At 43.1% G+C, this 15,051-nt stretch overlaps 1 protein-coding gene across 1 annotated transcript; it reads left to right on the forward strand.

Moving 5' to 3' along the window:
* The first annotated feature begins 5,872 nt into the window (after window positions 1-5,872).
* Window positions 5,873-10,299, forward strand: MSS51 (MSS51 mitochondrial translational activator). Its single transcript, XM_079794330.1, has 6 exons — window positions 5,873-6,258; window positions 6,804-6,959; window positions 7,548-7,672; window positions 7,890-8,456; window positions 8,760-8,853; window positions 9,181-10,299. The coding sequence occupies exons 1-6, from the start codon at window positions 6,002-6,004 to the stop codon at window positions 9,398-9,400; spliced, it is 1,419 nt and encodes a 472-aa protein (XP_079650456.1). The 5' UTR covers window positions 5,873-6,001; the 3' UTR covers window positions 9,401-10,299.
* Window positions 10,300-15,051: the final 4,752 nt, after the last annotated feature.

Here is a 15,051-nt window from a genome sequence, read left to right on the forward strand (position 1 = left end):
TCTGGATAATATTCCATTATATACATAACCCAACTTATTGTCAAAGTAAGAAACATCCAAACCTGTCACAGTTCTTAATGAGTTTGAGCCAAACTGAGGAACAAGATCTCAAAAGCTCTGGAGAATAAGTTTTTCAACTGAATTAAGGAGGCAATTAAGGAAGATTACATGGAGATGGGAAAAAATCAAGATGAGGATTAGATTGCAGGATAGTTAACAAGATTATTTGCTCTCATGAGGTGATAAGGCTTATTTCATAGGTGTGTTAACCTAGATGCATAGAAACAATGGACAGAGCTTCCTTAAGGCAAAGATAAATCCTTTTTAAAAATAGTTTTGTTTTGTTTTTTATTTCTGAGAGGAAGGGAGAGGGAGAGATAGAAGCATCAATGAGTAGAGAGAATCACTGACCAGCATGCTCCTCCCTCCCCCGGGGGATCGAGCTTGCAACCCAGGCATATCCCCTGACTGGAATTGAACCGTGACCTGGTTCATAGTTTGGCACTCAACCACTGAGCCACACCAACTGGGCAAGGCAAAGATAACTCTTTTGCTAAAAAGTTATATGCCTGGGGAGTAACCTACCCAGTTAGGAATTTATGATCAGATCACCCTGTGAGGTTACTTTCCATAGAACCCTCTCCCCCTTTTTATCCCCACATTATTCATTCATCTGTTGGTGGACTTTTGGGGTTTTATACTTTTGGGATATTGTGAATACTGGTCCTATGAACATTTGTGTATAAGCATTGTTTAACTACCTGTTTCCAATTATTTGGGGTATATACTAAGAGTGATATTGCTGGGTCATATAGTAATTACGTGTTTAACTTTTTGCAGAGCCGCCATATTGTTTTCCATAGTGGCTGTACTATTTTACATTCAGTGCACAAATGTTCCAATTTTTCCACACCTCACCAACACTCGTTATTTTCTGTGGTTTTCTTTATAATAGTCATCCTAAAGGGTGTGAAGTGGTATCTCGTGGTTTTGATTTGCATTTTCCTAAGTAGTGTGAATGAAAAAGGGGCCACATATCAAACCTGACAAACTCAGGAGAGAACAGTATGGTGGGCTTTACAAACTCAGGCCAAAAGTAACCACATAGGATAGTCTGAACATAAAAATTTCTAACAGTGGGTTGTGCTGGTAGGTATGTCCTAGACCTATAGCTTCCTTGACAAAGGTCAGTCTTCCTTGACAAAGTGAGCCTGTCTGTTGTCTTTTTGCATCTAAACTAACATCCCTCTGAAATGTCAGAGTAATGGTCTTTTCCAGACCCCCGAGGGCACACCCACTTCGCCAGAGCAGGAGACCAGAGAACCCATCATTATCTCACTTTCCTGAATGCCATCTCTATGTACTGTAAATATTAATTATTAATGATCCTGTACCCACCTATGTAAAAGAAATTTGTCTCGCCCGGCTAGTGCGGCCAGGAGGGTAAGCATTGACATAGGAACCAGGAGTTCACAGTTTGATTCCTGGTCAGGGCACATGCCCTGGTTGCGAGCTCAATCCCCAGTAGGGGGCGTGCAGGAAGCAGCTGATCAATGGTTTTCTCTCATCATTGACGTTTCTCTCTCTCCCTCTCCATTCCTCTCTGAAATCAATACAAATTTTTTTTTAAAGTATGTCTCTCTGTTTTACTTTTTTATTCAATTCCAGAGATTTCCCTATTTTGCTTTCTTCCTCCCCCTTAATCTACCACTGAAACTGGAAATGAAAGGGTCTGTGCTGCCTGCTGCTACCGGAGTCAATTAAGTAGAGACTGGGTTGAAGCTTTATGAGAAGTTTATTTAATCAGATAGCTGACAATCTGAGAGAGCGGCAGGTGTAACGCCCTGAAAAGACGCTCAAGTCAGTGTTATATAAGGTTAAAGGGGCGGGGGCGGGGGTGGGGGGCGGAAATCTAACTACTGAGTTCCCAGGGCCTGCTCTCTATCATTGTCCTGTAAAGGTTAGCTCTCAGCGTTTGTCTCTGTCCTTAGTCTGCTCTCAAAATGTATCTTCTTTCTGAGTGATGAGCCACCTGGACTTCAAGGTCGATTTATCTTTAAGACCGTTTTCCTTTTTCACACTGCATTCACAGGGTCTGTAAGAAAACCTCTATAGTTAGTAAGGTGAATAATACTAAACAACTATGATTCTATTCCTATTATGTGCCCTTCCCCTATCACCACCGGTGGATTTCATGTAAACCTTCCTCTGTCTCTTCCTTTATTTTATTCTAATGTATAAAATAAGCTGCAAAACTGTCATTCTCTGGAGCATTTTATTTCAATCTGTTGAGAGTTTGCTTTCTGGCACTTGTCCTCAGATTGGTTCAAATAAACGTTTTTCCCCCCAAATAAACTCTTATAAAACGTTTTTTTTAGGCTGGACATTCTTTTGTCAACATTAGTGATGTTGAACATCTTTTCATGTGCTTTTTGGCAGTTGATATATTTTCTTTGGAGAAATGTCTGGTCAGATCTTTTACCCATTTTTTGAATTGGGTTGTTTGGTGGTGTTGAGTTTTAGAAGTTCTTCACATGTCCAGGCTATTAATCTCTTATCAGGTATATGATTTGCAAATATTTCCTCCCATTCTATGGATTTCTATTTCATTCTGTCCTTTGGTGCACAAAAGTTTTTAATTTTGATGCAGTCCAATTTATCTATTTTTCTTTTGTTGCCTGTACTTTTGGTGTTATATCCAAGAAATTGCCAAATCCAATATCATGAAGCTTTCCCCCTATGTGTTTTTATAAGACTGTAATTTTAGCTCTTATTTTTAGGTCTTTAAACTCAATCATCAAGCTCAAACCATTCTATTTCATTAATTTCACAGAATGTTCCCATCTACATTTCTATGCTCATGCTCTTCTCTGTGTTTAGAAATCCTTTTTTTCTATCTCCTTGTATTCAAAGTACAGTATTACCATCTTTCATGGTCTCTTCTAGCAATTTTCAACCTTTTTAATCTCATGGCACACATAAACTAATGACTAAAATTCTGCAGCACATCAAAAAATATATTTGCTGATCTGATAAATAATATATATATAATTTTGATTCCTCCACTTTGGATGGCTATTGTATTAGCTGTTGTCATTTTTAAAAAAATATATTTTATTGATTTTTTACAGAGAGGAAGGGAGAGGGATAGAGAGCCAGAAACACCGATGGGAGAGAAACATCGATCAGCTGCCTCCTGCACACCTCCTACCAGGGATGTGCCCGCAACCAAGGTAGATGCCCTTGACCGGAATCAAACCTGGGACCTTTCAGTCCGCAGGCCGACGCTCTATCCACTGAGCCAAACCGGTCAGGGCTGTTGTCATTTTTAAAATTGACAATCTAAGGGAAGAGAGGTTAGTGCCCTTGACTAAATAGTCCAGTATTGCGTTTTAAAAACCCTTTTGGCACACGGGTTGAAAATTGCTCATCTATTTCAACTGCTCCCTGCTTTTTATATTATTTTTTTGCTCCCTGCTTTGTAATGTCTTCCTATGAAGAGACTCACTTCTTCTGATCTCCTATTAGTGCTTTAGTTTCACTTTTCTTATAGGCTATCAATACAAATTTATTTTTTTTTAAAGTATGTCTCTCTGTTTTACTTTTTTATTCAATTTCAGAGATTTCCCAATTTTGCTTTCATATATATATGCCTTATACTATAGTTTACATTTAATCCCTCTATAAGACATTTAGATATTAAGTATATTTTTCACAAGTTTTTTCATTATAGTATTTTGTACATTATTTGATATGTTTATAAATAAATATATATTTAATGAATGGATAATTTTATTTTTGTCAATGTACTTCTTTTGGTTTACTCGGCACTCGGAGAAGGAATGGTAAGCCAGGGAGGGAGGCCATCGCAGAATTCCTACTGGGTAGGGGGTGGGTATTGGTGTAGGTATGGGTGTGGTTTCGGGGTTAGTTCTACTTCAAAACTCACCTCTTGCCAAAACCGGTTTGGCTCAGTGGATAGAGCGTCGGTCTGTGGACTAAAGGGTCCCAGGTTCGATTCCGGTCAAGGGCATGTACATTGGTTGCGGGCACATCCCCGGTGGGGGGCGTGCAGGAGGCAGCTGGTCGATGTTTCTCTCTCATCGATGTTTCTAGCTCTCTATCCCTCTCCCTTCCTCTCTGTAAAAAATCAATAAAATATATTTTAAAAAAAACACACAAAAAAAAAACCACTCACCTCTTGCCCAGCCAGCGTGGCTCAGTGATTGAGCGTTAACCTATGAACCAGGAGGTCACCGTTCAATTCCTGGTCAGGGCACATGCCCAGGTTGCAGGCTCGATCCCCAGTTGGGGTGTGCAGGAGGCAGCCGATCAATGATTCTCTCTCATCCTTGATGTTTCTATCTCTCTCTCCCTCTCCCTTCCTCTCTGAAATCAATAAAAATATAAAAAAAATACAAACTTACCTCTTTAGGAAATTTTTCTCATAATTTGCATTACTTGCGTTGACTATGTAACGCTTAGCATTCTGGTGCTCATTTAATTTTCACGTCTTGATTTATTGCCTATAAATGTGATGATAGGCCTTTTAAAATGAATGTTTTACTTTCCCAACTAAATTAGATTGACTTATTCAATTAGATGGTAGTTTGGGACAGCCAAAACTTCCGTTGCCTTTTCTTCTCTTTTTAGTTGATTTTTTGAAATACACTAATATATGAATACTAGAGGCCCGATGCACAAAATTCATGCAAGAGTAGGCCTTCCTTCCCCTGGCTGCCGGCCCAGGCTTCCCTCTGGCACCCGGGACCCGGGCTTCCCTCTGGCTATCAGCAGGCACCCGGGACTCAGGCTTCCCTTGCAGCCCCGGCTTTGTCTGGAAGGTGGTCCGGAAGGATGTCCAGTCTAATTAGCATATTATGCTTTTATTATTATAGAATTTTTTTGTATAAAAAAGTCAAAAGTTGCTATTAAGTATAAAGTTGCCTTTGATGAACTCAGTTCCTATCCTAGTGCCTCTTCCCTTCAGTTAATCATTGTTATTGGTTTTAGAGGAGCCCTGTCAGACCTTTTTCTATGCATTACTTACAGACATATTTATGTTTTACTAGAGGCCTGGTGCACAGATTCGTGCTCCCTCTCCCAATCCGGGACCCCCTCGGGGGATGTTGGACTGCCAGTTTTGGCCAGATTCATCAGTCTGTTCCATGTTTCCATGCCTGTGTGTTGAGTGCCTGCCCCCTGATGGTCAGTGTGCATCATAGCTACCAGTCGAATGGTTGTACAGTTGCTTAGGCTTTTATATATAGACTAGAGGCCCTGTGTCCTCTGGCAATCCGGGACCCCTCGGGGGATGTCGGATAGCCGGTTTCGGCCCACTCCCCACTGCCCTGATTCAGACAGGAGGGAGCCCAATTCCAGCAGGCCTGATTCAGACAGGAGGGAGCCTGATCCTGTGCATTGAGCATCTGTCCCCTGGTGGTCAGTGCGCGTCATAGCGACCAGTTGACCGGTTGTTCAGTCGTTTGATCTCTTAGGCTTTTATATATATAGATATAGAACTTCATATGTAATATTTCCACCTTGGTTTTTCTTTTTCTTTTTTTTTTTTTTAATAAACAGTCTTTTTTTTTTTTTTAATATATTTTATTGATTTTTTACAGAGAGGAAGAGAGAGGGATAGAGAGTTAGAAACATCGATGAGAGAGAAACATCGATCAGCTGCCCCTTGCACATCCCCTACTGGAGATGTGCCCGCAACCAAGGTACATGCCCTTGACCGGAATCGAACCTGGGACCCTTGAGTCCGCAGGCCGACGCTCTATCCACTGAGCCAAACCGGTTTCGGCAGACCTTGGTTTTTCTTTGTAGTGATCAATAATCAGTAGATCAGGAATAAGTCTTACTGATACCTGGGTCTGAAAGATTAGAATGAGAAGTGAAGGGTCAAACATATGAAAACACATCATATGTATCCAGCTTGCAAAACTCCATTCTATATCTTGTCTACATACAGTCCCCAGGTATCAGTGGACAGGCCATGGCTCCACGGCCCCGGCGACGAAGGCACAAGAAATCTTCCTCATCAGTGGCTCCCACAGCTGTGACCCCTCCCACAGCTGTGACCCCTCCCACAGCTGTGACCCAGCCTACTGCTGTGACCCCTGTGCCTCTGACCCTCTCAAAACCTGGCCCTAGCATTGATGCACTTGGCTTCTACTACTTGGACAATAATGTTCCTGGCCTATCCCAGCTGATTCTTCAGAAGCTGAACATGAAAAGCTATGACGAATACAAGTGAGTAACTAGCTCTGTGGAAAAGCAATATGTAGTCTCTCTTAGAAATGATTTCAAAAGGTGGAGAGGGAGTATAACTTGGGAATAATGAAACATTTGCAACAAGGGATTTTTCTCATCCTGACTTTTGCCAGTTCTTTACTATAGAAATTAAAAAATATAATTTGCACCATGGCTGGTGTGGCTCATTTTGTTGGAGCATTGTCCCATACACCAAAAAGTGACAGATTCGATTCCCAGTCATGGAACATACCCAGGTTTCAATCCCTGCTCAGGGCATGTGCAGGCAGCCAATTGATGTTTCTCTCACATCGATGTTTCTCTCTCTGTCTCTCTCTCACTTTCCCTTCCTCTCTCTATAAAAGTCAATAAAAAAGAAAATAAAAATAAAAGTGCATATTAAAAAAAATATATATATTATATAATTAAGTCAAAATGATGGGAGTATGTAGAAATACAGTATATAGGAGGCAAGGGAGCAGTCAGGAGAGACTTTGGAGATACTCTTTTTCCTATTGCTGTACCTTTTCATGCTGTCTCTGCAGGTTGGTGATAGATGGGGATACTCCTGTATCAGGCTTTGGATTTCGATGCCTTCAAGAAATGTTCCAGAAGATGGAGGACACATTCCGATTCTGTGCTCACTGTAGAGCACTCCCCAGTGGCCTTTCAGACTCCAGGGTCCTCCGGCACTGCAAGAGGTGACTAGTCAGGGGCTAATGGGAGAGAGATCCAGAAATTACCCTGTTCGAAGACCTCATTGTAGGAGGAAAGGTCAGCGTTTTCACAAAAACTTAAGGCCTACTCCTCATTTTATGTGATCCAGGCCACAGACAGATTAGAAAAGGGTTGGGCTCCTGCTTCTGTTTGGTGCTATGGGGAAGTCAGACAGAGACCACAGTACTATTCTACTTCCTCCTCTTGAGTACTCAGGGGGTAAGACCATAATCTGTTCTGGGGAGGTGAGGGTTGAGACATACACATGGTAAGAGGGCATCCACAAACTCCTGGAGTTATTTTTTCTTTAAGGGATGTAAAAAGGGAGTTGTTGCAGATAGAGACTGAGGTGTTACTCTGACCCAAGAGAAAAACTACATTCCCAGTCTCTCCTGCCTCCCCTTCTAATTTAGTCCCCAAATTTGGTTGCAAATAGCTGTCATTCCTCTCCCTGCCTTCCTTACCCAGTAATCTTTCTTCCTAAGAACAGGAATATCAATTTTCTTCCCCAGATATTCTCCCAATCACCTTTGAAATATAGGAACAAATATTTCTGGGGCTTCTTCTCTCAGGTGCAGAAATGTCTATTACTGTGGTCCAGAGTGCCAGAGGTCAGATTGGCCAGCACACAGGAGGGTTTGTCAAGAGCTGCGTCTTGTAGCCGTGGACCGTCTCATGGAATGGCTTCTGGTCACAGGTGGAGTGGTGGTGTTGGGGAACTCTGCCATAATGGTCCAAGTTTGTTGTTCTTAGAGAGAGAGATGAAAGCATGTTGTTGTGAGGGGAAAATGAAGAGCGGAGTGTGGCAGGGTAGTGAGGCCTTCCTGGTCACAGAATGGGAGAATGAACCTAGAAGGAACATTGAAGCCAGAGAAGAATTAGGTCACTTCTTTGTTGTTCCTTGTTTCCTGCAGGAGATTTTGTCCTACCCTCAGGACCCTGGCCATGGCTGGCTGAAGTGGTACAGGGCTGGGACACCTGGTTTTCTATGCGACGCCTACAGCTAGATGCTACACTGGATGCTGTGCTAGGTAGTCATGCCATGACCACACTGTGGGCCAGTGCAGGAAGGCCAAGGCCAGACCCAGATGTCCTGCAGGGCTCTTTGAAGCGACTCCTGACAGACGTCCTGTCACGGCCTTTGACCCTGGGCTTCGGGCTTCGGGCCTTGGGGGTAAATGTGAAGAAGACTGGAGGGAGCACAGTGCATGTCGTTGGTGCTTCCCACGTGGAGACCTTTCTCACTCGCCCGGGGGACTATGATGAGCTTGGTTACATGTTTCCTGGACACCTTGGCCTCCATATAATCATGGTGGGTGTAGACGTTGCTACTGGCTTTTCACAGAGCACCTCAACTTCACCTGTGGAAGCTGGCACAGTTCAGCTTAGTGGCCATAGGGGCCTCTACCATAACTTCTGGGAGGAGCAGGTAGAGACCGGGCAGACAGCCCATCCAGATTTGGTGGTGGCTTTCCATCCAGGTAAGAGTGGCTCCGGGGAATACTGACTGGGTGGGTTCTCTGGGAATTTTCTATTCTGACTCTTGTATTTTCTATCTTTGGAGCCACGTTCATTAGGTCAGGTTAAACACAATATGATGGTGACGTTGTTGATCATTAGCCTTATGTGCCACCCCTGGGTTCAGAATTTTCCACTGAAGAACCTGGGGTGGGTGATAGTGGTAAATGAGCATTAGCAGTGAGACTGTGAAGGTTAGGATGGACACAATCAGAGAAGTATCTAGCTTACGGTCTACCTCCGCCGTTCCCCTCTCTATTCCACAGGTTTCCACGCTTCCCCAGACTTGATGGAGGCTTGGCTGCCCACCCTTCTGCTACTTCGCGATTATGAAATCCCTGCATTGATTACTGTTTACAGGTTTGGACCTCTTCCTATCTGTGACACCTCCCTGACTCACTCAGGCCTCTGTTTACATAGATGAGCTTATTTCTCGCTCCCTTGCTCATCTTCTGCCTTCTGGTGAGGATTTTCTTTCTTCTCACACTTGGCTTTCTCGTCCCCTTGGAACAAAGGCCTATGTTAGTAAGTTGGTAATTAGTGAGACATCTGGGAGGGAAGGGTAGCCTTTGCCTAGTCCAGCCTCAGGTAATTTGGGGGCTTGATGAGTCCAGAAATGTCACGTTCTGAGCACTTTCTCTCCTATCTCTCTTATCAGCAGAGCAATTTTTCTTCTGTCTCCCTTAGCCACCAGGAGTTGGCAGCCTCTTTGCAGATTCTGGTGGACCTGGACGCACACATCATTGCCTATGGAGCCAACCCTTTCACGTCCCTCAAACCTGAGCAGGTCTATTCCAACCCCAACAAGCAGCCAGTTTACTGCAGTGCCTACTATATCACATTTCTTGGAAGCTCCTGCCAGCTGGATAAGAGACAGTTGGAAGAGAAAGTAGATGGTGGGGATTGAATAGCTGAGCCAGGTTCTCACTGGATACCTAGAAAAGGGGAGGTTGGTAAAATTACCCTGCTGATGCCAGTTTATTGGCAACTTTGAAACCTCATTGTCCAGGTAAAGCTTCTAAGCAGCATGGGAACTCCTATATGATGTGACTCATTTCTGAGAGGTTAGCCACAAGTAGCTTCTAGAGTCAGGATTCTAGATTTGGTGTGTGGCAAGGGGCCTTGGTGTCCGTCTTTCCAGAGCCGAGAGGCTAACAGTTTCCTTTGTGCAAAAGTTATCCCTTTTGACTTGAACCAGATGGCACCAAGGAGAAGCATGGCACCTTATTTTGAAAGACTTCTTATCCAGTAATTTGGTCTAAAAAATGGAGAGGTGTTAATGACTTGAGGTGGTGCAAGAATGGGCAAGTCAGAGAAGTGGTTGGGAACCTGGGGAGGTTGTGAGGATTGGCACAGTGTTCTATTTCTTGGCCTTTTCAAGATAAGTATCTCATGTTTGTATTTTCTGTTGGGGACTTTTAACCCTAGAGCAAGCAGCTTTTTGCCCTGGCATTATATTTCAGATATTCCAGTTATATCAGATTTTACTTAAATATACTTGAGTTATTTGTTATCATCTGGCCTATTCGATAATAAACTCAGTTTGGGGCTTCTTAAGTCACTTGTTTTTATCTTATTTCCTATTCACTGGCAAGTATTACTTGTCTACACACACACCACCTCACAATTGGAGGATTCTCTCTTGTCAAAAGAGTGATTAACATCAGCTCCCTGTTCAGGCCTGCCAGTCTACCACACCCAGTCTCATGTCTTCCTCCCTCCTCCTCCTCCTCCTCCTCTTCTTTTAAATACATTTTTATTTATTTCAGAGAGGAAGGGAGAGCGAGAGGGAGATAGAAACATCAATGATGAGAGAATCATTGATAGGCTTCCTCCTGCATGCCCCACACTGGGGACTGAGCCTGTAACCAGGGAATGTGCCCTGACCAGGCATCAAACCATGAACTCCTGGTTCATAGGTTGACGCTCAACCACTGAGCCATACCAGCTAGGCATGTCTTCCTTCTTTTATCACACTCTCAGGATTAGGATATTCCCTAGGGATTCATTCCTACAACCTTGCCAGGACCTCAACACCCCACTCCCAGGCCTAACACACACCTATGCATTCTTATTGCCTGCTTTGATAGGGTAATGTCAGAATTCATTTATTCATTCAAAGTATTTAGTTAGTACCTATCATGTAAAAGGTACTGTATTAGGGCTTTGGGGATATACAGAGTTGAATGAGACACTGTCCTTATTCTTAACCTAGGAAGGGAAATAATACATATACATAGATATCTTGATTACAAGATGTAATGTGGAATAAAAACCTTGTAGTGCTAAGGAAATAGAGTAAAAAGAGGGGTCACTTTGCTAAGGTGAAGATTTTGTGAGTTAGAAACAGATGGAGGGCAAGGCACTTCATATGGAAGGAATGCTAGGAGCAGAAAAGCATCAGAGGTATTTATTTTAGGGCACGTTGGAAGATTAGCATGAATTAAGTCTGGAAGGTAGATTGGGACCAGATTATAGGAGCATAGCCAACAGGTCAGCTTTATATAGATCTGAGTATGAATCCTGGGGCAACCACCAAATATTTTGTGTCTGTGGAAAAGCTAAACTTCTTTAAGTTTCCTTAATTTCCTCATCTGTAAAATGGGGATAATGTGTAGTACCCAGAGTTTCATTAAGAGTTAAATGAGGATGCTTGCAAAGTTGATGTACACACCCGTGTTTCAAAACTTACTTCAAAGAATGGTAAGACAACGCGGTACTGACATAGGACAGACATAAGTCAATAAAATAGTACATAAAAGTGTTTACAGTTTAATAAGAGAAGACTGACATAAGCAAGGGCAGAATAATAGAGTTTTATATCTAAAGTCAGCAGATTAAGTGAAAAACAACAACAACACACAGTATCTTCTAAACTACATTGAGCCTGGCCCATGTGGCTCAGAGATTGAGTGTCAACCTATGAACCAGGAGATTGAGGTTCGATTCATAGTCAGGGCACATGCCTGGGTTTAGGGCTCAATCCCTAGTAGGAGGTGTGCAGGAGGCAGCCAATCAATGATTCTTTCTCATCATTGATGTTTTAATCTCTCTCTCTCTCTCTCTCTCTCTCTCTCTCTCTCTCTCTCTCTCTCTCCTTTCCCTTGTTCTCTGAAATCAATAAAAATATATTTGTAAAAAATACATTGAAAATCCATTAGGATAACATTACATTGAATTTCAACATATCCTTATCTCAACAGTCCATCACAATTTTTCCTTCAGTACTGGCAACAAATCTCTGTTTAGTTCATTACCAGATGAAGTAGTTTGCTTGAGTTTTGGGGGCTCTGTCGTAGTCAAGCAAATATCTATTAAACATTTATTACTAGACTCTAGAAATATCCCTGTTCAGAAGGAGCTTACATTGTAGTAGGGGGAAATAAAAGTAAACATGCAAAATATCAGATTTTTTAAAGTGCTATGAAGAAGGTTCAATAGAATAATGAGTGTATATAACTGCTAGTGGTGTTGATGGCAGTGGTGGCTACTAATGTTAAAATGTTTAGGGAATACCTGCCTCTTTGAGGAGATGGATAACATCTGAGACGATACATACACTGGAGAACATTCCCAGCAGTAGCAATAGCAAGTGCTGAGATCCAGAGAATCTCTGGTGTGTTTGGAAGACCAGTTTGACCAGATTTAGTGATTGAGAGGGAGAGGGATGAGGTCAGAGAGGTAGGCAGGGGCCAGATTACAGAGGACCTATTAGTCCATGGCCAGGAAGTTGGATTTTATGCCAGTTCCAGTGGCAAGCTATGGAGGAGTTTAATCAAGGGAATAATCTGACCCGATTTATCTTTTAGAAAGATTATACAGGGTTATTAACCTCAGCATTATTCACTTTTTGGGTTGAAAAATTACTTGTTGTAGGGGGCTATCCAGTGTATTGTAGAATACTTAGTAACATCCCTGGCCCATTTGATATTAGTAACACCTCCCCACTCCAGTTGTGACAACCAAAAATATCTTCAGAAACTGAAAGGTTCCCTGGGGGGCAAAATTACTGCTCTAACTGTACAGAAAGTAGACTCTGATACGATGGAATGCTCCATTATGAGGAGCATAATGGCTCCTATTTCACATGAATTCTGGAGCGGATGATGATCTTCAGAGCTGTTTTGTTTTGTTTTTGCAAAGTTTATGTGGTTGAATACAGCAGGTAAGTTAAATGCCCGTGTGCTGTGACCGCTGTTGGATGTGCCACAGCAGACGTCTGTAAAGGTTTAGCTGGGTGCAAAAGGGGAGTGACCGCGTCTCCCCAGGGGAAGGGAAGGAACAGCAGGGGGCGGTCCGGAAACATTTTTGAAGCAGGAAGGAGGTGGACAGTCTTTGAATTGTCTTAATAGATGAATAATTGTTCAAAGGCAGGCCATGATGTCTAGGCAGAGAAAGCATGAGGAAAGGAAGAAGGGCGAATTGAAAGGATGAAGTGGGAAATCTAGAGGGAGTGTCTGAACAGGCTATTGGATATTTGGGCCTATAGCTCAGGAGGGTGGGCTGGAAAGAAGAGGTTTGGGAAATATTCTCTTAAGGTGATAGTTAAGGCAGAGGGAGGAGTGGGGATGAGATCACCTAGGGAATAGTGCCGATGAAAGATGGGTAAAGACGGGCTGCTTAGGGAGAGCTTAAATCCCGGAGGCCTCTCGGGGCAGATTGGACAGAAAGCCCGCTATTTGCCAGGTAAACAGACTGGAAGGGTCTGAAGAAAAATGCTGGGGACCCAAAGTGTGGTGCAGTTTATTTAAATTTGACAGTGACGTTCCTCAAGTGCCTTTCACATCACTCCTCTTTTGGGGACATGTGTATCTTACTCTTTCCCCCCCCACATTATAAGAGAAAAAACGTTTCCCCCCAAATTATAAGAGAAAGTTTATTTAGAAAGTTCCACAAGTAGTAGAAGGGCCCTTGGGACTTAGGAGAGAGAAAGGCAGAGGTAATGTGCCCAGGGGGGAGAAGAAGAGTGGGGAGGGAAAGGCTCTGGTGTGCTCCCTAGAGAGAGAGCATGCCCCTCTTAGAATTTCAACCTACCCTGTCCCACTCCCCTGAGGAAGCTTTCAGGTAGAGAAGCATGTGGAGTAACAGGATGATGGTTTTCAAACTTTAGTGTGCATCAGAGTCACCAGGAGGGCTTGTTAAAACAAATTGCTGGGCCCTGGCTGGGTGGCTCAGTTGGTTGAGCACTGTCCCCTGCACTGAAAGGTGGCTGGTTCGATCCCCAGTCAGGGCACATACCCAAGGTGTGGGTCAAACCCCAATTGGGGTGAGTGTGGGAGGCAACTGGTTGATGTTTCTCTCTCACATTGATATTTCTCTCTCTCTCTTTAACATTAATTAAAAGAAAAAAAACCACAAACAACCCTGAAAAAAACAGATTGCTGGGCCCTGGTTGGGTAGCTCAGTTGGTTAGAACATGATCCTTATATACCAAGGTTGTGGGTTTGATCCCAGTCAGGACACATACAAGAACCAACCAATGAATGCATAAATAAGTGGAAAAACAAATAGCTATTTCTCTCTCTAAAATCAATCCATAAACTAAAAAACAAAAACACCAACAGATTGCTGGGCTCCACCCCTAGAGTCTGATTAGGTAGATCTAAGGTGAAATCCAATAATTTGCATTTCTATCAAGTTCCCAAGTGATATTGCCAGTCTGGGACCACAACGCGAGAACCACTGTAAAGGTAAGGGACTGATTTCTGCTGTGGAATACAAACTCTCTTAATGAGTTGGAGACGCTGCTCTGGGGCCTAGAAATTGCCTCAAATGTTTAATGCTAGTGTAAACTTAAGAAACATTCAAACATGTGAATAATTTTTGTGAGTTTATTTGAGCCAAACTGTTGACAATTGCCTGGAAGCAGAATTTCAACGAATTAAGATAATGCTCCAGAGAATGGTGGTTTTTCACCTTGTTTTATACTTTACAATCAAAGGAGGAGTTACATGACATCCATTGGTGATAGAGAGGTGGGAGAAAGCAAAGCGGGTGTGTGTGTGTGGGGGGGGGAACCTCTGTGATTGGATAAAAAGTAAAATGATAGACACATGCTTCGAACCCGGGACCCTTCAGTCCGCAGGTGGATGCTCTATCCAGCGCCAGACACAGGTGAGTACAGGATAGTTAACAGTCAACAATGAACAGATAATAAAATCAGAGAATTAGTGGTCTCCATTGGCTGGGCCCTGAGGGGTCCAAAAAAAGGGAAGTTTCAAGTTACCCTGACATTCCACAAGGTACAGTTCTCTTAGATGCAAAAAGACAACAGGCTCAGTAAAGATCAAAAATGATCTTTGTCAGGGAAGATACTGGCCTAGGACATGACTACCCACCATAGACTGCTTTTTAATTAAAGATAAAAACAATTTTTTAAATTGATTTCAGAGAGGAAGGGAGAGGGAGGAGAAAAACATCAATAAAGGAGAGACTCATTCATTGGCTGTCTCCTGCACGCCCCCCCCCCCCCCCCCCCCCCCGCTGGGGACCAAGCCCCCAACTCGGCCTGTGCCCTTTGCCTGAATCAGACCCGGGTCCCTTCAGTCCGTAGGCGGA

This window comes from Cnephaeus nilssonii, assembly GCF_951640355.1.
Source record: "Cnephaeus nilssonii genome assembly, chromosome: 16".
Taxonomy (NCBI): Eukaryota; Metazoa; Chordata; class Mammalia; order Chiroptera; family Vespertilionidae; genus Cnephaeus; species Cnephaeus nilssonii.